The sequence below is a fragment of the Takifugu rubripes genome, chromosome 4 (genome assembly GCF_901000725.2).
Source record: "Takifugu rubripes chromosome 4, fTakRub1.2, whole genome shotgun sequence".
Lineage (NCBI taxonomy): Eukaryota > Metazoa > Chordata > Actinopteri > Tetraodontiformes > Tetraodontidae > Takifugu > Takifugu rubripes.
The window spans coordinates 10,853,489-10,874,875 of record NC_042288.1 but is presented as its reverse complement, the minus strand read 5'-3'; the positions used below and the strand labels follow the sequence as shown (position 1 = coordinate 10,874,875).

The 21,387-nt window shown below is 45.8% G+C and overlaps 1 protein-coding gene across 2 annotated transcripts in view; it reads right to left on the bottom strand.

Annotated features, from left to right (window-relative positions):
* The window catches only part of LOC101061256 (cGMP-dependent protein kinase 1), a 56,766-nt gene that overhangs the window by 24,591 nt on the left and 10,788 nt on the right, over positions 1-21,387 (bottom strand). For both annotated transcript variants that reach the window (XM_029835262.1, XM_003963963.3), the window contains exon 3: positions 10,648-10,761. In XM_029835262.1, the coding sequence (XP_029691122.1) occupies positions 10,648-10,761 (114 nt within the window). The remainder of the gene's footprint in view (positions 1-10,647; positions 10,762-21,387) is intronic.

Sequence of the window (21,387 nt, the reverse complement as noted above, 5' to 3'; positions counted from 1 at the left end):
CTGCAAGAATAACAATTAGAAAGGTGCAGGAAAAGAGAATTGCTGGATAATTGCAGTAGACTGATGCAGTGGTCAGGGATCAAAATGCCCCACGAACATGTATATTTAATCACAACTTAGGTGAATGAACATCTCGGACATGTTTTAAATTAGACATTTTCAGGGTCGTTCATGGTTACAGTTTCGCAGAGAAGCAATGCCTCAAACCTCCAGACCAATAAAAAAAATAACACAATCCCTGTCGCTGGGCTCGTTAGGCTGTCTGGATAAAATCAATTACATTGATTCCAGGCGGCTCACAAGTCTTTCTACAAACCCCCGACCCTGGAGGTTTGCGTCCCTGCTGAAGACATCTGTCCCCTCACCCCCAGTACAACGTCTGCTGCTGCTGCCAGTCAGAGGAGCCGTTGATGTTGCTCCGGGTCGCCTCAAAGAGCTGGTACAGAAGACCGAAATGGTCGACAGCTGCGCACTAAAGTCTCGATCCAGGCGGTGGTTTAGCGGGGATTTGAGGCTCTGCATCATGCTGATTATGATTGGGCACATATCAAGTACTTCCATTTTGCACTGTTGAAACACTTACTTTCATTTCCAAAAAGCACCGCGGGGCCATACTTTGTTCGGACTGATCGATCACAGCGAGCAACAAAGTGGGAAAGGCGACATCTGCTACATCTGTATTCCGTGGGAAAGGCAGGATTAAAGCAGCATCGGGGACGGTTTTTCTGAGTGTTCTTACACGCGCAGAAAGCAAGTTTCCGCTCGCCAACAACATTCATCTGTCTGATGCAGGGAAATCTGTTTTTAATCCGCGTGCTAGCCCGCAGGCGCCCGAACCCGCGGTAATCAGATGGCCGAGCGTATATTAGGTACAGCAAAGTTCTCTCGCACCGGTAATCGAATCACTGTCACCCAGACAGGAAAGACGTGGAAGTATTCATCAACACGCCTCTGGACAATTCTTGGAACGACTGTAATTTTGACGCTCCTTTAGCACGTTAAACTGCAGCCTGCTGCGTCTCTGAGGGGGGTAATTACTGAGAGCGATCAGCGTTTTTTATCATCACTTGAAAACTAAATTTTTCTCAATTCACACACACACACACACGGTGACACGGACGCTTGAATGTCACACCGTCACGTGACCATCACTCCCTGGAGACTTCCTCCACAGCGTGCTTTGGAAAGCATCAAGGCAGCGATGTTGTCATAGCCATGAAGTGGAAGAAGGGAGTAATCTCTGGTCCCCCAAAGTCATTAATAACGTAAGCCGAGTGTGATTACATCGGAGCGAGGCCTTCAGAGCATGAGAAAGCGGGTCAGGTCCTTTACACCAGACGTTAGGAAAACACTGGAGGAATTCGCATCATGACAATACCAGTTTAAGACTTGGAACTTACAGTCTGAATCAGCAGCATTGCCTGATATAGCTGCAGTTCAAAACAACACATCAATAATTCCGATGTCAGAGGACAGGTGTTGGTTTGCGTGTTGTGAAATGAAGCATCGCGCGCCTGTTGTCAGGGTGGAGGCGCTTCCTAATTGCAGCTTTTTGCGTCTCGCTGAATGCCAACAAATACGACCGATTGGCTCCATCATACACAGCCTTCAGCTGGCGGCGCCGCTAATTCTCACCCCCCTGTGGGAGAGAGCGCAGTCCATATAGTCGGAGCGATGGAAACATCCGCCCACCCGCCGAGCTCCTACAGAGAGCACGCAGGAGCATGCACCTGAACACATCGGAATGCTGTTACGTTAGGTGTTGCTATTTTGGTCCCGCTGATGCCGAAGGTGCCTAAAACCAAACAAAGGCCGTCACTTAAAAGGGGATAAAACAACTAAATGCATGAGAGTCAAAATGTTTAAATTCATAAATCTAAAAGAGCAGGGACTGGATTCTTTCTTTATGTTGGAGCTGGAAACTTCCTGCCAGATGCTGATGGATTAGAAACATTCCCAGATGCTTTCCGTGTGTTTGAGAGTTCCATAGGGTTTTTAAAAAAAAGTAAATATTCTAACATCAACAAACCTCACTCTCGATGTTAATCCATCAAATGTGGCTGATCTGGGCTGGAGGTTTATTACAAACACACGCACACTTGGATGACTTGGTTATTATTGGGTATTTAATTATGCTGAATGAAGAACGGTTCATCCACTTTAGATCCCCAAGAGTAGGTTTTTCTAATACCAATCATCCCTAAAGCAGAAAAACAGTAAGCACCAGGCCTCAATCACAATATTAGATTCATTTATTCTTCTTTTTTGACCTAACGTCAAAGAAATGAAAAAAGATTTATGCGTAATAATTTGAGCTTGAAAAAACAGGAAATGTGGAAAATAGAAGGTTCTCTCTGCTCCTTCCTCTGCCAAGAGGAGCTTAAAAAAGCTCAAAACACTCAATAAATAGAGTCAAACTTGTTTACTTCCTCTTGTCTTCTACACAGTGAAGCACCTTGGTGATGTCGGTGGTTAAGATAAGAGCGACGGGCGAACCCGGGGACGCCATGTTTCCTCCCGCGAGATGAATTGCACCTGTTGCCGTCATTATTGTGGTTAGAAAAGCAGCGCGATAAATTCTCTGAGACAGAGGAAACACGTTTGAACGCCCTGATAAATTTGAGAGGGCAGGATGAACAAAATCACACAGAGGAAGTGTGGAGTGTTATTTTGGGGTTTTTTTATCAGCATGGTTTATTTTTAGCTTTGGGTGCAGGACGCCTTGTGGAGCGCTCAAACTCCCTCATTAGACGACTTAATTTATTCTTTTATCTACAGTCACATATCCTGGGAAGCAGGCAACACCATTACTTGGCACTTAACTCTTCCAGGGTTTGTTTGACAGTTCTTTTTTTTTTTGCACCCCTCAATTCTATTCTTAACATCATGTATGACTTCCTGGACACGTGATCACACTAGTGCTGCCTATGGGATAGCCTATGTGTGTATATGTTGCTTCTATTTATTCTGCGCTGGGATTGATGTCGCAGAACATGATCAATGTAATTACACTATAGCAGCTTTTCCATATACAAATGTCGAACGATACTATATAATTCCCTGATTTAGTGCAACAAAAATGAGTCAGAATTGCTAATAAACACAAGATTATAGCAGTACTGGAACAGCACTTCAAACAAAAAAGTAGCTTGAGAAGTAACCAGCAGAGAGGAGGAACCGGGGGGTTACTGGGGCCCAGGTCTGGAGGCAGGTTTATAAAATTAACTACAGGATTTCGAAATGTTTGAATTTTAAATTAGTGTTGTACAAAGTGTCAAATGTTTGCTGTCAACAGACATGAAATGAGAGGCTAAAGCTGAAGCGAGCCCCCTGGTGGCAGGCTGCAGTAGGAGAACCCTGCCTCACCAGATGAACAGAAACGGCAACAAAAACTACTCCGCAAAGGTTACTTAAAGACAGTTTGTGTCCCTATTGGAAGATTCAGGCAGGTTCAAGTGCCTGTTCTTTATAGTCGTGATTGACAGCCGAGCTCCGTTCGGCCTGGGCGAGCAGCCGCGTGAGCCAGAACCCAACAGTTACACATCAGCGCTGTGAAAACTCGCTCTGGCTCGACACCGCATGGACGAACCCTCAGGGGTTTTTTTCCCCAAAAATAAAAGAATATACGGCGTCTGATGGTATCCAAGGTTCATAGTCTGTGTTACAGTAGAATCCACACACTTGCGTCATACTGTGAATCGACATATTTTAAACGTTTAAGGTGACTCGTTAACGGGGCCTCATGTTGGCAGCGTGTTGCCTGCGTTGTTTCCACCCTGCTGCTTAACTCTGTGCTGTAATTCTGTCTGCCTGAGGGCCAGTGTGCAAAAATGATCTTCCTATATCACCCTGGTTTTTTTACCTAATGAGACCCCCAGGGAGCTATTAATGTCCATATTACACTATTTATGAGGTAAACTCATTTTACAGCACCGGACCTGTGCGAATACGCAGCACTTGATGATGTTCTCGCCCCTGTTTGGACCACTGAGGGACATTTGTGTCTCTCTCTCGTCGTCCTGAATCCAGCAGCGGCTGCAGCCCTCAGACTTTGCTGTTAATATAACACAATCACTTCTCACGGCCTCTTTTTTTATTCCTTCCTCCCTGTGAGAGACTGCGGCCAAGTTCCCGCAATCGATGGCTGCCTCCTCTAAACCAGTGAATCACCCCTGCTGCGGTTAGTCAGATCCCAAGCAGGAGTCAGACCTCTCGCCGCGTTCCGTCTGCTAAGTTCACCGTGTTAGATTATGTGACCACAGACATGGAGTGGGGAATTCTGTCCAACAGACACGACACACTCCTGTTCCAGGGATTTTTTCTGTCTTCCTCACCATCTGTAAGCACCTGAGTAGAACTGTGCCAGGGACTGATCCCACCCTGCCTGTCTAAAGGATGGGAATGGTCGCCTCCTTGCTGCACATGTCTAAAATTAAAGACAGGAAGCACAGGCGTGACATTTTGACTGGTTCATTTCCAGCTCACAGCACCAGCAGCATCAAGCGTCCTTGTACAGCGTTACTGTAAATACCGGTACTCCAAAACACAGACTGGATGGTTGACATATGGACTTTTTCATTTTTCTTGACAGGCACGCAGGAATCTCCACATGCTACTATAATTCTGGGTCCATACATGTTTTTTTCCAATAAAAAAATCAAATGACGTAAATGCCCAGCTGCATTTGAAGAAAGCTTTTAAGGGTAAGATGTGATTTTGATGAGTGAACTCACTTAAACGTGTGGACGCTGACTTTGACTTTAAGATGCAGCGATAACCCCTCAGAGGTTTACGTGCGTGAGCTGCAGCAGGGTTCTGTGCAGAGCTGATGGAGCCCTGCCATAAACCCAGCTGAAGAGCAGCCAAAGCACATCAGCAGGTACAGATTTTAAATACCAGATTTCAAGGAGATAAAAGCATTGAGGCTCCAGAAACACCCTGAAGGACCCATCTCACCCTGGATATCAGCTTGTCCTCAGATACTTTTTAGGGCCATGAAAACAGACTAGTAATTGTATTGCAATCATTCATTTATTCATCCTTTGCCCAATGAAAGCCATCGATTCCATATTAGTAATTAATCTCCAGTGAGGACTGTTTCCCTCTCCTTTAAAATAATCCAGTTTATTCGAGTTTAATTTTAATGTCACCGCTTGTTATGCTGCCTTAATTGGTTGGTTGATTAACACATCCACTAGGTCAACAGCCCAGAATCTCATCAATGATATTCTGGAACCTGCACTGTGGTGCATTACCAACCATCACGGTGCACCATTTACGTCCACGTTGTGATTGTATTATAAGCAGAGTGTTATCTCTGAGTCTCCTGTCAGAGGAGCGGAGCTGCTTTCAAGCGTCCCCTGAAGCTTCGTTCCTACGTTCTGACTGTGGACGCCTGCTTTGCTGTCTGACGACGCTTCTCTGACTGTTTTAACCTTTCAAGTCATGGAGAGCCCCAGAAGAGCCTCCGGCTCCCAGCTTGCACCTGCTCCAGATGATCAGGACCACAGCAACAGCAGCAGGGGCCCCTCGGTCCCCTCACACACACACACACACACACACACACTCACACACACGCTGTGCAACCTTTCACACAATACTGACTAAAAATTCCGGAGCTTTTAACCAACCAAAAGCAGCTGCCCTGTCGAATACATCAGCTAAAAATACCAACAGTGTTCCGGGGAAACAGTGACTTCTAAATGTGTGGCGGGAGGGGGGCTTCCCTGTCCTCATTACCATGTTGCCGTTTCTTATTGTATGCTGGGAGCTGTGTTTCCATGGCAGCCATGGAAACAGAAATATTTTCCCCAGTCGGTCTCACTGGGATTGTATCTACTGGATCCTGTCTTCCCATCCTCGTCTCTCTGTCTCTCTTATCTGACTTCATTTGGTTATTCACTAATATTTGAATATCACGTGATGGACAAAGGAGTACGTGCACGCCCGTGAAGCCCTCAGTCATATCAAACCTATCAAACCTACTTGAGTTTTTTTACTACATTATAACTATCATCAATAATGAATTGTTTCATCAATAATGCTGTGAAAGCAATCAAATAGTGCTTCCATGTGTTAACTGTTTAAGTGCTTGTGAGCATCTGATGTGGTGAATGAAAGTAAATAAGCTGTTCAAAACTGTTTAGGATCATATGAGGCCACACCAGCCATGTTGAAGGAGGACGGTTTTCGAGACATGGGGACATACGGGACCAGGGACCAAGGACGACCTGGGGAAACCAGAAGGATGTGGCTCGCTAACTGACTGACGGATTGAAGAAGAGTCCGGAGACCTCCAGCAGAAAAATCCATCCCCCATCACAATAGCAGACAAAGCGTTGCCGAATCTTTTCTGTCCCACCTGTTGCTAACATCCGATTGTGACCTCATCGCGCTCTTATCTCCCTCAGCTTCACATCCTCCAGCTGTTTACAGGCATTCACTGCGGCTGGAGTTTTATTACCCCTTAGACACACACACACACACATACACACAGGCTCACATGGACTGTACACTTGTGTAATTCAACAGTGCATCCCTGGCAACAGTTCAGAGGTGATTTGGTTAACTGGCTCACAATCCTTCCTCACCTTCTGGCGTTATTTTCTGTGCAGTGTGAGCACTGTGTGGAAAAGAGAACACAGCTTGCAAATGTTCTCCAACCACAGAGCCACTAACTCCGAGTTTCACATTGGCCCCACGTTTGATTACATTTACAATATATCATCATCTAGATACTTACTGTCACTTTGATGTTTTCTGCCTGGTTAATGAGGCTGCTAAACATTGCTAATAATTGCCTATTTTAAACACTAGGGCGCGGATGTGGACCGAAACAGAAAAGGCACAGAGGAAATGGTTCATCAGGGAGGGATTTCTAATTAATATACAGAGTTTTTTTTAATCATATTAAAATGCCAAAACCTTGAAATGAGGATTCCAAGGAGGATTTCTGGAGATGAGTTCCTAACAGATGACTATAGCTGAATGCTCACGGCAACTTAACGAAACCAGCAGCCTCTTATTAATGTTAACTGGTGTAACAGGCCGTCCCTCTCGCGAGGCTCCCAGTGTTTAACTGTGCTGTGTTTTCCAAAGAGCTGGACCTGTAACTTCTCACTCGCTGTCAAAATAGGTTCTCTTACAGGACTGGGTGATTCCTGAGACTGAGCAGATGTCGTCTGCGGCACGCACATGCACACTCTAACGTGCACACGCGGCTTCCTTCTAGACTGATTAGAAGGATTTCAAACCGATCTACCCGAGAAATCTCAAAGCACCGTGAAATAAAGTAGAAGCAAGAAAAAGGAAGGATTTGACTGACATCAATCAGCAATTATTCCCATGAGAGTATTCACCAGTTATAATAGGTAGACAGAGTGTAAACCTCTGACAGCCGGGCTTTTAAAGGCTCCACGTTCACCAGTTAATGGTGCACGGGCAAATCACCCACCCAAGACAGGATCCATCATAAAGTGAGAAAGACTCAGGGTTTGCGGGGCTGCCGTCAACAGGAAATGAAAATCTGGACTTGGTTTAAATAAGAGTCCCTGCACGGATGGATGGAGGGGTGGATGGATATGAAGGGGTTCATAAGCACGTTTTATAACACTTCCTTTCAACAAAGTGTGTCAACGTTGCCACCACTTACAGTGGAAAAAGGCTGAGTTCTATTTTCTAAAGAGGGAGGGCTGAGGAAACTTAGTCTCAGCATCTACCTACCTACCTACCTACCTACCTACCTACCTACCCACCCACCAATCCATCCATCCATCCATCCATCCATCCATCCATCCATCCATCCATCCATCCATCTGAGAGGTATAGCAATGCAGCCTTTTATTCTGCGTGCATCAGATGTGATCCATGCTGATGCCACGGTCAGGTTCCTCCACTGACGTCTGCCTTTCCACCACTATCATTAAGATGAAGCGGCAGATAATCAGTCACTGATTACGTTAGCAGGGGGCTGGCAGCGGCCTCAGCTCCCGACGCTCACAGCAACTTCGGGATTCCCGGCGCTCGTCTGCGGTTAATACGCATCTCCTGTCAGCAAATCATCACCTCCGTCGTGCTGAAAAGCTACGCAATGGCAGGACAGATTGCGGCCCGTTTTGACCCAGGCCTTTTGAACATTAAAGCCTTTTTCATGAATTACTGATTATCTCCTCTGACATTGTGAACTTGCAGTTCCTCCAACGTCAGGAGCTGTTTCATGATTTTAATCTCGATGTCTTGGCTGCTTTGTATGCCCGCCCTGGATAAAAACATTTTTATCGCTCTGCGCTCATTTTGCTGTCACTGTCTTGTATTTATCATCTCTTTTGGTTCTCACCCTGGTTTCTTCTTCTATTCTTCTCTTCTCTGCAGCATCCACATTTCTCTCCATGTTGCAATGTAGATTTGATGGTTTCTGCAGCCTGTTTCGCAGGCTTGTTTCCAATTCCAAACCCAAACAGTATCCATCGTTCTTTACTTCTCTGTGTCCCCTGATACTAAACACGCAGAGATAAATGGAGGAACTGCAAAGCCTTGAAGCAAACGCTCAAATCGAACCTGGCCTTGCGCGTATAAAACTGGCAGAAGGCTGAAGAAAACAGACGGCAAACCCGGATACCTGCACATCAAAGCATTATCATGCAACTGCTTTAATTAATACAAGGGAGAACTTCAAATTCAGCCTGATCCTAGAATGCATCTTCTCAACATGCACCTGTTAGCTGCACATCTCTCCAAACCAACGCGTCAAAAACTGCAGAAACACACTACAGGGAATTTGAAAGAGCACTGGAAATGACGGCCTACACTGCAGGTTTTACATCCGTCATAATAACGCCCTGTGCTGTCCAACTTCCCTCCAGGTAATTTTTTTAATACCAACCGGGTTTGACAAGAGAATTTGCAGATTGTAAATTAAATTTGTGATTGCGATAAATTTGTGATTTGATCTGGCTGAACATTAGGCAGAGATAATGCCCGGCGTGATGAATGATCAAGATCCAGCCTGTTTCACATCTGTGATTTTTATAATGTTCGATAATAATTAGAACCCAAATGATGCCTGGAAGATACTAACAACACCAGGGAGGAAGGTTAGGGTTAGAGTTTGGTTTCTTAAAGTGCTAAATTTAGAATCTTTACATGTGCATGAAAGAACTTAGCTGTGATTTAGCATTAGCAATACTGCTCTCACTTACAATCTCATATTACCTCCAGTTAGACTGAAGGTCACCAGTAAAAACTCTCCAATTTCTGTTACATTTGGGATTACGAATAAGAAAAACATATAGTCCTGGTGATGCAAGCTACGTATGCACTGACTCTTGTCTTCAATCAGGGCGCCTAGCAGCTCTTAATTGTTTCCGGCTCTAATAAGCTCTTCATTATCACTGTTAATGTTATTCTAGCGTTCCAGAGGACAGGTGGGCTCAGGCCGTACGCTGCTTTATGGATGGGTAGCCTTGGAGATGCGACGAATGCGACGCTGGAGACGGGCTCTCCCACAGGGTTTCCCACACGGATGTAAATCAATTGCTGAACGTGATGCTGAGACCCCAGTGCACAGTTAAGAACTCGCTTAGATGCCATCAGCCTGAGAAATGTTATTTCAGAAGAACTTTTCTGTATATTCTTGTGAAGAGAAATCCATTAAACCAGCATCCAGCCTCACAGGCACAGCCAAAGACCCGTTTAGGCTGTAAACTCACTCATGGCCTTTTAGACCATTACATCATTTGTTCCATACACACTTTTATTAAGTACCAACCGTCTGATGTACTTCAAAAAAAGAAAAAAAGTACTACAGCCAATGGAACACATTAAAAAAGGGTTGGGGGGGGACAGTCCAGACACCCTGTCGCCTACTGGAGGTGGAATATTTCTTCCCGTAAGAGTTGGCTCATCGCCTAGCGGGCACTTGTTTCCATAGCAACTGCACCTGGGAGTTCTGTCAAGCTGGTCTGGTCATGGGACGTGAGACACGCCAAAGAGGAACATGCAACCCCAGCACCACCATCATTGACCTCATTTCCAGTCTGCTCCGGCCCCGTCCGCAGCTCCGTGGAGACCCCTGCCCTCCGTGCATTCCGCGCCCATTTTCATTCCGAGCAGGAGGAACACAACCAGTCCACTAGGAGTCCACTTCCCACGCTTACGAACAAATTCCACATTCCGGAGCAACACAGCGTGTCCCATCTCACCTGTTTATTATTCCATTTGATATTTCCCTGCTTCGCTTACCCTCCTTTTTCATCATAACACACCGGCTTTTAACACATTTGGTGTGTAGTAGACCATCTGTCCTGTATTTCTGTGGCCCTTTCCAAGCTCTATTAAGCTGACTATCTAAATTGCCACCTACTAATCCAGTGTACATCCTTCAGAGCCGAACCTATCGACACACAAGAGAGCACTGGTGTTAAACCCTGACATTCAGCTCACTGGAGTTCTCACAAAACACTTAACTGGAGTGTTGTAAAAACATTGAGCGCCGATGCGTAGGGTTTCATCATGACCACTGTGTTCCCATTTATACAATAACAGCGAGATCCCCCCCCCCCCCAATAAGCTGGAGGGACAGAAACCTATAATCCTCTGTGCTGAGGGAACATTTTGATTATATATGTGTGTGTGGGTGTGCAGACTCACTCTTGACAGTGGCGGTCCTGGTGCAGTTGTAGAGAATAGCCAGCTCCCCGAACACCTTCCCGGGCCCCATGGTGCAAAGTTTCAGGCTCTCCTTCGTCACCTCCACCTTCCCGTCTGAAATAGGCACAGAAATAGAGACACCATTAAACATAATGTTATTCAAATTGCATTCGAATTTCCTCCTCTGATTTCCCAAGTGTGTGTGTGTGTGGGGTGGGGGTGGGGGGGGGTGTGCGCGTGCATGTGTGGGGCCTCCACTCAGTTTGGCGTGCACAACAAACAGGGTTTCAGTGATGAAATGTAGTGGATGATAGTTGTCTGAGGGCTTTCAATTCACTTTGAGGGGTGGGGGCATCTGGCCGGGGTGCTCTTGACTCAGTGGACTGGAAACGGAAAAAATATTATTTTCGGTGTCGTGTCTTGAGAAGCTACCGGGCCTCCACCGATGGCTGCGCACGAGTGTCGCATGCAGCAGCAACCTGAGAGAAACCGATTTAAAGCTCAACCCTGCCTGGCCTACAGGCGCCATATAGTTCATCATACCAGCATTATAAAGCTAAATCAATATGTGCTTGAACACGAAGGGCGGACTGATTTCCAATGCCACATTTGCCCTTTAACCTCAAGAATATAAAATATTAATGTGGCTAACACATAACAATCAATTTATGGAGAAAACTCAAGCCCCATCTCCAGTAAAACTGTCCAAAACATCTATCGGCACAGATCTATTTTTTCTAGCCTTGGCTTGCACCTGGAGCTTTACCTCCTTTGTCAAATTCTCTTGTAAATTAGCACAAGTTGCATCCGACTATTAGCATTTTTGTCTGATTAGTGCAATACCAACATGAATTCTCCAGAAACAGCAGCTGCTAGTTTTACAAACTGATGCATTAAATTAGGGCACGTTTCCATTTTGCCCAGTTCAAAAGCAGCCACCTTGGAACCGGAACCAGTTGTCTATCTGCTGCACAGGTGGCGTGGCTGGACAGCTTCTGTTTAAGAAGCAGCTTGTCCTGCGGTCCTGCGCGCGGCGTGTCCGCCCATCTGCGCGCGACGTACATGCAACAGATGGCAGCGTGGTGCCGGAAGCTCTTTTGAAGGGGGTTTGTGTGTCGGGGTGACGTGCGGTTACATTTGAATGGAGCCACGTTCATTCTCAAAGCTTCTGGCTCCTTCTCAGGGGGAATTACAGGCTGAGTATGCGCAGGTGCCAGTTAAATCCACCGCCCGCCAAGCGCGGCGCGGCACATTTAAAGGAGGGGCGCCTTATCTCACACTCCATTCTGCTGCAGTTTTACTCTGGTCAGTTCAGCTTGTGTGTCTGTAGCCTCTGTCCACTGGAATGTTTCCAACTGTTCACCCATCCACGTCGCATCTGCATAAACGCTGACCACTTCTGATAATAAGGAGAACGATGTTGGGAGAACGATGTTGGGAGAACGATGTTGTTTCCTGCTCGGTGAAAAGATGGAACAGGAGACATTTGTCTGATTGTGAAACTAAGTAGTTTGTCACGCAGTAGCTGGGTGATCTGGACCCACGTCATTGTTCCTGATTCCAGCTGCTGGAAGCATCTTATGACCTCCAATAACACATCGGTCCGAGCCACTTTCTGCTATCGACAGCGGTTGGAGGATCGCTCGCAGGGCGTCTGATGCGTAACAAAACTGTTCTTTACCATTTGCTTGTTTGCCTTATTCCTTGAATAATGCTGCTAACCAACTAGCGTGTGTGAAACTTTATTCCCAATTTATTTCAGGGCACAGAGCCGAGCTTCCCGATTAACATTCACATCTCTGAGCTTGCAAAGAGAGCAGAGTGGAAAGGCTGTCTTGTGATTATATGATGGGTTGTTAGCTAATTTGAGCTTTATTGTTGGCTTTATTGCTGAGCTTAATTACAAAAAATGACAATGCAAACCATTATAACCTTCTGCAGTGATAACAAAGAGGCAATTTAGAGGTTTATTGCACTCATCCTTAAGCAAAAGCCTCTAACTGATCCTTTAATGATTTATCCAGATAACAGGTAGCATTTTAACCATACCAACACAAAATTGGCACCGTGGATCATCCCATGTAATCCTTGTCTCATGAAATTAAAATAAAAAGTCTAGTATATTTGATTTGATGGTTAATTTCAATCCTAAAAAGCAAATTCTGAGCTTGCAAATATGAAATGAACCCATTAAATGATTTTGTTTTGGCTTAGTGGGTATGATCTGAGGTAAAAAATATTATTGTAGACTGTAAGAGACTTCCATATTCATCAGCGTGGGGCTGTGTAGATAATCTCCTTCCTCCTGGAAGCATAGAGGGGGGGTAGCAGATGCCATTGTGTTCAGTCAAGCCTCATCAAGCAAGACTGTTTCTGGAAAATCGTAACTGTAGCGAGACAAAGATTCCGATTCATGGAGAACAGAAACCGAAAGAAAACAAAGCCCGCTTGAGACGGCTGATGACACATGTGAAAATGAGAATAAACCCAGAAGGGAAATGATTAAACTATCAAATTAGAAAAGGCTAAATCACTTAAACTAATCGGAAATTTTGTTCCTTTCATCCAGCCTTTAATCTCCTAAAAACACCTCAAATAAAACCAAATGACCATAATTTAAAGCACACTCTTTTTTTGTGATACAATTAATAATAAAACCCCCAAAAAAATGGTTCTTTCAAATGCCTCTTACAGGTTAGCAATGAAGAGAGAAGCTAAATAAAAAGAAATGGAACTTCACGTGGAGCCGATTTCTTTTCATTAGGGTAGAGAGCAGGAAAAGAGGTACTTGTTTACAAAAATAACAGCATGGTTCATGCCTATCACTGACATTATACAGTATTTAGGGTCTGGGCTCGAAAAGTCCATAAACATTAACTACTGCGCTTAGCTCCCTGCGAGGCTTCACTTCAGTGGCCAATGGAAATCAATGTGAACCTGGAAAATACTTGTTATTCTAACCAGGGAAGTGTGAGCAGAGCTGGGGGGCAAACAGAGACTGCTGATGAACCGAGGATTACTAGCAAGGTACAAAGTGCCCAAAAAATATATGCTGGGGAAGGAAATGTCTTCATAGCTGCCTATAAAAGGTCAGAGATATATGGAAGCATGCATTGCCAGGGGTTGGGAATGATGCCGATGTTTATTTTCCATGTCAAAAAAATGTTTCTGAAGGTACTGAGACGACGGTGTCACGGCAGTTATGATATGAAGAGCTGGCAGTGCCAGGAAGGAAAAGAAGGTGAAAAGAAAGACAAATTAAAAGAAACACTTCTTCAACAGTATGATTTATTAGCCTTTTATCCCCAGGAATGCAGCGGTGCGTTAAAATGTACCAGGCCTTTAGACTTCTGCAAGCTAACCTACAAAACTCAGGCCAATAAACATGTACAGCGTCAACTGAAGGATGAGGGACTTCATTAAATGATGTCTGAGCTTTGACATCTGCAAAATTCTGTTTTCAACTTTCCAAATGGATCCAGTACCTGCCTGGGGATTGTCTGTTAATGAAGCAATCGGGTTACGCAATTGACAGAAGCATTTTAGACTTCCAACCTGCTGAGGGATAATAGTGACCAGGATTTCCTGGAAAATGGATAGAACAGCTGCCTCGTAGCACAAAGGGACGGAAACATGCATGTTAGGTTAACTGGAGACTCCAAAGCAGCAATGGTGTGTGTGTGGACTGGTGACCTGGCAGGGGTGTGTTCTCACCCGGGAAGAAGTTCGATGGATGGATGGATGGATGGATGGAGGGAGGGAGGGAAGAAGGGAGGGAGGGAGGGAGGGAGGGATGGATGGATGGATGGATGGAGGGAGGGAGGGAGGGAGGGATGGATGGATGGAGGGAGGAAGGGAGGGATGATGGATGGAGGGAGGGAGGGAGGGAGGGAGGGAGGGATGGATGGATGGATGGAGGGGGGAGGGAGGGAGGGAGGGATGGATGGATGGATGGATGGATGGATGGATGGATGGAGGGGGGGAGGGAGGGAGGGAGGGAGGGAGGGATGGATGGATGGATGGATGGAGGGGGGGAGGGAGGGAGGGAGAGAGGGAGGGAGGGAGGGAGGGAGGGAGGGAGGGAGGGAGGGAGGGATGGGTGGATATTGAAGGTGTGTTTCTTACTGATTTGAGTGCATTTAAAAACACCCAGAAGAAGAGAATGACTGAAGAATAAATATTAGAAGAAGAAGAAGAACAAGTCCCAGCTTATTCAGTCACATGTAAAACAACACTTTAAGGATTCCCGGTGTTATCCCTCAGATCAACTCAACCTGTGGGAGCGGAGCAACATGTTTCCTCTGTAAACAAGCCAGGTACGGCGCTCTCAAGGCAACTGACCCCTTTGGTGCACGTCTGCCTCTTCGTGACCAGCTCAGGATAATTATAATATCACAGACGCAGATAAAATGACAGGTTTTGCATAAAGTATGAGAGCCGCTGAGCTGAGGTGCAAAGAACGCTGTAATTTATGCAAAGAAAAGGAGGTACAATAAATCTACTATAGCAGTTAATGGGATGAGTAGATCTGAGCAGCTTGAAGGTCGAGTGTTCGCCGCTCGCCGTTAGCAAAGAGGTACTTCGTTCTTCCCAAATTCACTCCAGAAGTTCTCATTAAATATTACTTGGGTGTTAAAAGCGAATAAAAAGCCTGAAATTGACTTAAAGAGGCCGTATTAAAGGTAAAAGCTTTACAAGAGGCTCATCTCTGAGCTGAAAGTGACAGATTTATGCAAACATGAATATCTTTGACCATTGACATCGAGAGTAGACTTCTATAAATACTGCTGAGGTTCAGAGGTCAGAAGCTCGACACGCTTCTCATCTACCATTGATAGATTATTCCTCATGTTTTCAAAGTGCCGAAAAATAAACATCAAGAAACAGGACGTGGGGGAGTCGATCTCCCCGAGGGGACGACGTGCAACTGAGCATTTTCCACCATTTCCAGTTGAATTTGCACAAACAAAACAAGAGAACTGTCTTAAATTCTTCCTTGGTGGAACACGAGAGGCGGGTGAAATATACCTTTATTTCACACGGAACAGATCTGCAGAATCGCATCTTCAGTAAGGAAAAAATAAATAAATAAAATCGAGAAGAAACGTGAAGAACGGTGCCGCTGTGGGTTGTTCAAGGTCAAATAATGCTGAGACTTAAAGGCGGCGATGTTGTCGTTTTTGAGGCTTTGGCAAAGTCAAAGCAGACGAAGCACGTGGTGTTTTCAAAAGAACAGCTCAAATCTAGAAACAGAAAGAACTTTGTCTCTTGTGTTTCAAAAGTTTCACAGAGCTTCTAAAAAAAACAGGTTTTGTCTGGGTTTATAAAGAGCACAGCGTGACCCTGCTCCAAAAGACATGAATCAACAAAGCTCCCACACCAGAAAGTGAAAAATACCAGAAAAAAGACTGTTCGAACCTTCAACACAGCACCACTACGCAGATATGAAGTATTTAAAATACCGTTGCCGAGTTTAAGGATTAATAATAAGATAAATGAAAGAAAAAGCTCCATGAAAATGTCTGTGATCAATGATTCATTAAATAACTCCACTTAGGAACAAATCAGGCTTCAGATTTAGGAAAAACATAGATGTGGGCTGACGTCCCGGTCGAACCGGAGCAGGTCGCGGGCCCAACGGCGCCGCTATGAACCAGAGAGGGAAGGATGCATTTATTCATCGGGAAGTGACGAGCGTTGCCGTTTTAGAGGGACCTTGTCCGCGTCGCCGCGGGCTGCAGGGATCCAGGCGGCAGCGTGACGAGCAGGATCCACATGGGACCAAATCACTGTTTGACTGGAGGAATGCAAACGAAACGGCGAAGCGCTCGCATGGTGAATCACGATGGCCTCCTCGCACAGCTGCGTCGAGCAGGTCAGCGCAAGTAAGTAGTTTAGAGACTAATTATGAAACATTGTAGATAATAGCCAACGTTATACACCTTTGGAGGATAGATTTAGATCGACGAGCTAATTACGATTTTAACGCAGCGTTTAATCACGATAAATGCAGAGTTTTAAACTGATTAACATCGTGAATAATTCAAAATGCAGGAAATGCACGTGTGCCGTCCTCAGCTTCTGATTATTTATTCAGCTTTACTGGCAGAACATACTTCCACCGCTGTGTTCCTTTCTGCTTATAGAGATAACGTAAATATTGATGCGGCTCCAGGCGAGCTGGACTGTCGCCAGCTATTTTACGACGAACGGACTTGAGAGCAAACTTTTGGCATTCCTGCAGTCTGTGCAGCCAGGCTGAAATGGGTTTTTGGGGTTGGATTTAACTCATTTCCTCTCGAATAATCTTACAGTAAATTTGGCTTACCCGGGTTCTCCTCTATTTACAGCCTAATTAATTAATTCACTCATTAATATATAGTTTGATCTTTCACTTTCATCCATTTTCATTCCGGGGAGTCAAATCAAATCTCAAAAATACATCTGTTGATGGTTTTCCGACACCTGTCAACACAGTTGGGGAGCAGTGTGCGTACTTATGGAGGTGGAGGAAGCAGCGTTCAATTTGCCTCTTTTTGAGTTTGTGTGCGTGTTTACAGAAAATTCCACCTCCTCTTTTAAAATGACATGAGAAGGACGTTCTGTAGGTGGGCTGCTCCGTGGGACGACATCAACCAATCTCGGTTTCTATCACCGGCTAACTATAGAGGGAGCAGAGCAAGGAAACGGCAAAAGAAAAGGGCACCAGCGTGGCAACGGAGCATTTATGTGATGAAAAACGGAGGCGCTTTACGCTTGTCTGCAGAGATCAGGCTCCATCCCTGCTTAAAAGCAGGGAGGCTTGATGAAGAGGGGATAAGAGGACGCCAGATGTTCGATGCGAGACACAGCAGAATGTCACATCTGTTGCACCGAGACCACTCCCACGTTTAACGGCGGTAGCCTGGTGCAGGACGCCCTGCCATCAGCATGGTGGCAAATTGCACCGCACGTGAGGAAGCTGCTTCCGGTTGGAGGATGGCGAGTATCCTCCAGAAGGACGTTTTGTTCTGTTGTAGATGCATCCCACCTCTCCATGGAAGACACTTTCATTCAGAATGAGTAATTAGCCGGCTGAGGCGAGACGTTGTGCTTAAACGAACGTCTGCGGAGCACCACTCCTACCTGGATTTATCCACGCCACTTCAACGCTCCACCGCCATCATGGCCCACGTGCTAGTGGTAGACTCCCTTTCACACCGTATAAGTCAGCTTCAAAAACAGCCCACAGAGAGACCTTCTTTCTGAGGTGCAACAGCAATGGGCTTGTTTTTTCCACCATCTCGTCCTGCTTTAATGGCACCGCAGGCCAGAGAAGCCATTTACAGGCTAATTTAGATTCAGAATATTTACATATATTTACATACCGGAGACAGCTAGCATGGGAGCTTTTTACAGGGGTCATTTTCTCCTTGTTTTCAGTTACTTGAGCACAACTGCTCAGTCCAGAAGACACCAAAAGCCTCATCATTGTGTCCATCATAAAAACTTTTGAGTTGCTCTGTTTACCTCCACTAACCACCTAATAACAGAAAAAAAGCTAAGTCAATAAGGGCTGAGAAGAGTGTCTCTCTCCGTCTGTGTCTGTGTGTGTGTGTGTGTGTGTGTGTGTGTGTGTGTGGGCACAGAAACACAGCTCACCACAGACAATTTTTCTTTTTCTCCAGCCAAATTGCAAGAGTTTCTTCTCAGAGGCAATCAGAGCTCGAAAAGAGATCAAAGAGATCCCTCAGCAGAAAGGGGAATTTAAAAGAAAACTACATCTCTGATTTCAGCAACATGTCGTTGGAATTCTGTGGAGGATATCCAGCAGCAAGGGTCCAAGTTCACAGTAGAAACCAGCAACAGAGGCTGGAAAACCACCGACTCGGGACAGCAGAACCGATGTCTGCAACGTTCCCTTTACTTCTGCAGCCACGGTAATGCGTGCACGTGTGTGTTTGTGCGCACATGTCAGCCTGCAGGGGAGGTGAGGACTTTTTCCATCAGCAGAACAGCGCATGAACTCATGCCCTATCTTGTACCATCAAGTCCAAACCGGAGCAAACACTGCTCATTCAGTCACGGCAGACACACACACACACACACACACACACACACACGCACACGCACGCACACACACACACAAAAGTAAGGCTACAGAAGAGCACTGTTCATTCTTACGTCATAGCAAATAATGAAGTTTCAAGCATTTGCATCTGCCTTTCATCCGTCTTCCTTTGTTGTCCCTCTCTTTCTCTATCGTTCTCTCTATCACACACACACATCTAAAACACTGAGGATTTGTCCTCCCTCCTGATTACAGCCCAGGTGAGCCACAAAGACCGAGGTCTCATTCACAAAACGAGTAATTAATTCTTCCTCCAACGTGCGTTCGTCTGCACCCGTGAAGCGAAAGCAGAGATCAATGTCTGTGTCAGAGTTCAGGCATGGAAACAAAGGCCACCACTCGCACCCATCACAGATGAGAAAGAGGCGAGCGAAAGGACCCGGGCGGACGGGTGAAAAGAAAGGGGGAGAAAAGATAGCAGGGGCGCACCGGGGTGAAAGAGGAAGTGAGAGAGGACGCCAACAGGAAATGGGAAAAGATATTTACAATTTCCACTTGGCGTCGATGACGCAAAACACAGGTGAGGCTATTTACACTATTTGCACATAAATGACAGATTAGGCGAAGTCATTCTTGGGAGAAGTATTTGATTTGTGCTCGCACTCGTACAAGGATGTTTTGAATTTCATTTGGCTTCTAATCGCTACGAGCCAGAAAGGAATAATGTTTCCCGCAGGCTCGTCAAAAAAAAACAGTTTTGTGCTTGGGGAAGCTCGTCAAAGGCATCGTCCTCCTGTATTTACCGTCCTTATAGGGTTAGATGTAGTAATAAAATAGGTCTCTCCCTTCTCTTTCATCAAGATTTCCTTCAATAAAGTGCAAATTATTTAATCCAATTTCGACACTTGGGCGCGATCTCTGTAGAAAACCATTAAGCTCACAAAAACACCCTGTTAGCAAATTCAACATCAAGGCTTTTAAAAGGGACCCCCCCCCCCTTCCACATTCCCCCAGCAGGGCCTCTCGCTGGTGCGATGACAGGGGAAGAAAACTGGCAGAGACGCCAACTTAACGACCCTTTTGTCGCTCTCGCCTTCATGCTGACAAGAGCGAAAGCACCAGAATCGGCCCGTGACACTCACAGCCAGGGTCAACTGTAACAGACACCAGGGGACAACACCTTGGCCTGGGTGTTCAAATGTCAGTCCAATTACAGACCTCTCACCCTGTCCCCTGGTGACGTCTTAATAAACCTCTCCACGGGAATGTTATCACGGGGAGGTCTAGTTATACATATATGTCACTCTCATGGTAAAGACGCTGCAAAGGGTCACGTCCAAACAGTCTAACAGGAGGTTCCAGCGTTGACATACCTTCCATTAAATATCTACTTGATGAAATCTTCGGGGCCTGTCATGCCAAGATCTGTGTGGCTCAACGGTTTACTTTACTGAGCTGCATTTATTAAGTTGCCAGGCAACAATGCAGTTCGCTGTGCTTGTGCGCTTCGGTGGCCAACTGCCACTCGTTTCATATTAGCTTGCGATTATCGCTGCAAATGATTCACAACATTTACAGAGAAGGCAGCGTTTTTCGCACAGCGACGCGTTAGGAAAGGGACCGCTGGGCTTCTCCTTTTTCCCATTCACCTTTGACTCCCGCCCCCCCCCCCCCAGCCACGCCCAGCTGCCTCTAGTTATTACATCCGGACGCTGTGGTCACGGCGTCTCTTTGCTGAGCCTCGCTGAGCTCCGAGGGAGTTCTCCCAAAAGCACAATGAGAGGATGAGTCATCTCCAGCAAAACTGCTTTTAGACCTTCGATCATTCTGGCAGCGGTTCTTAAACGTCTTAATATCGAGGACCCCCAAAGTGAGACAAATTACCGCACAAACCCCCAGTTGGTTTGCCCCGGGGTTTGTCATGCAGAAAGTGCAGGAAACCCGTCACCGAGTGCGACACACGCTTGTAAGGTAGGAACGCTGGGGAGGCCTTTTCCTGGCTAAAGCCCACTTTACTCTGTAAATAACAGAAAAATCCCACTGCGGTGGAACCACAACAAAGGTAAGATCATGTTCAACTCTATCTTTGTGTTGGTTTCAGGACCTCAGCCATGAAAAATTACAAATGATTATCTTTCTGAAACATCAAAGTTGACACAATGCTCAAAATATGCAGGTTTGATATCTTCTGGACCAAAAACATGTGCGACAGGGAGCTCATCGACACGGCTGGTTTCTCCCTGAAAAATGGATTGATTTCTTTATCTTTGCTGGAATTTGGTGTGAAATGCCACCTGGGGTTCTTTCAGGAGTCAACTAGCTGGATATTGTGGTCGGACACAGTTTGAGTCACAACGTTTTAAACACTCCAAACTCAGTGAAATCAAATCATCTCTGATTATCTAGCGTCTGTCACAATCAAAATTGTCTTTAGGTGCTTTTCAGAAACCCAGGGCCTGACCCTGACGAGCAAAAGTGGCTACGAAAACTCCTCAGGAAGAAACTTTAAGCAGGTCCAGGCTCATATGGGGGAACCTCCTGCTGATGGCACAACTGCCCCCCACCCTCAGGAAGCAATAGTGGCTTCCCTGTAATAGGAAGAGACCTTGAGCAGGACCGTGATCCCCTTCTGCTAACGGCAGGTCTGGATATTGTTTTTCATGTCAGGTTCAAGTCATCCACAACGCGAC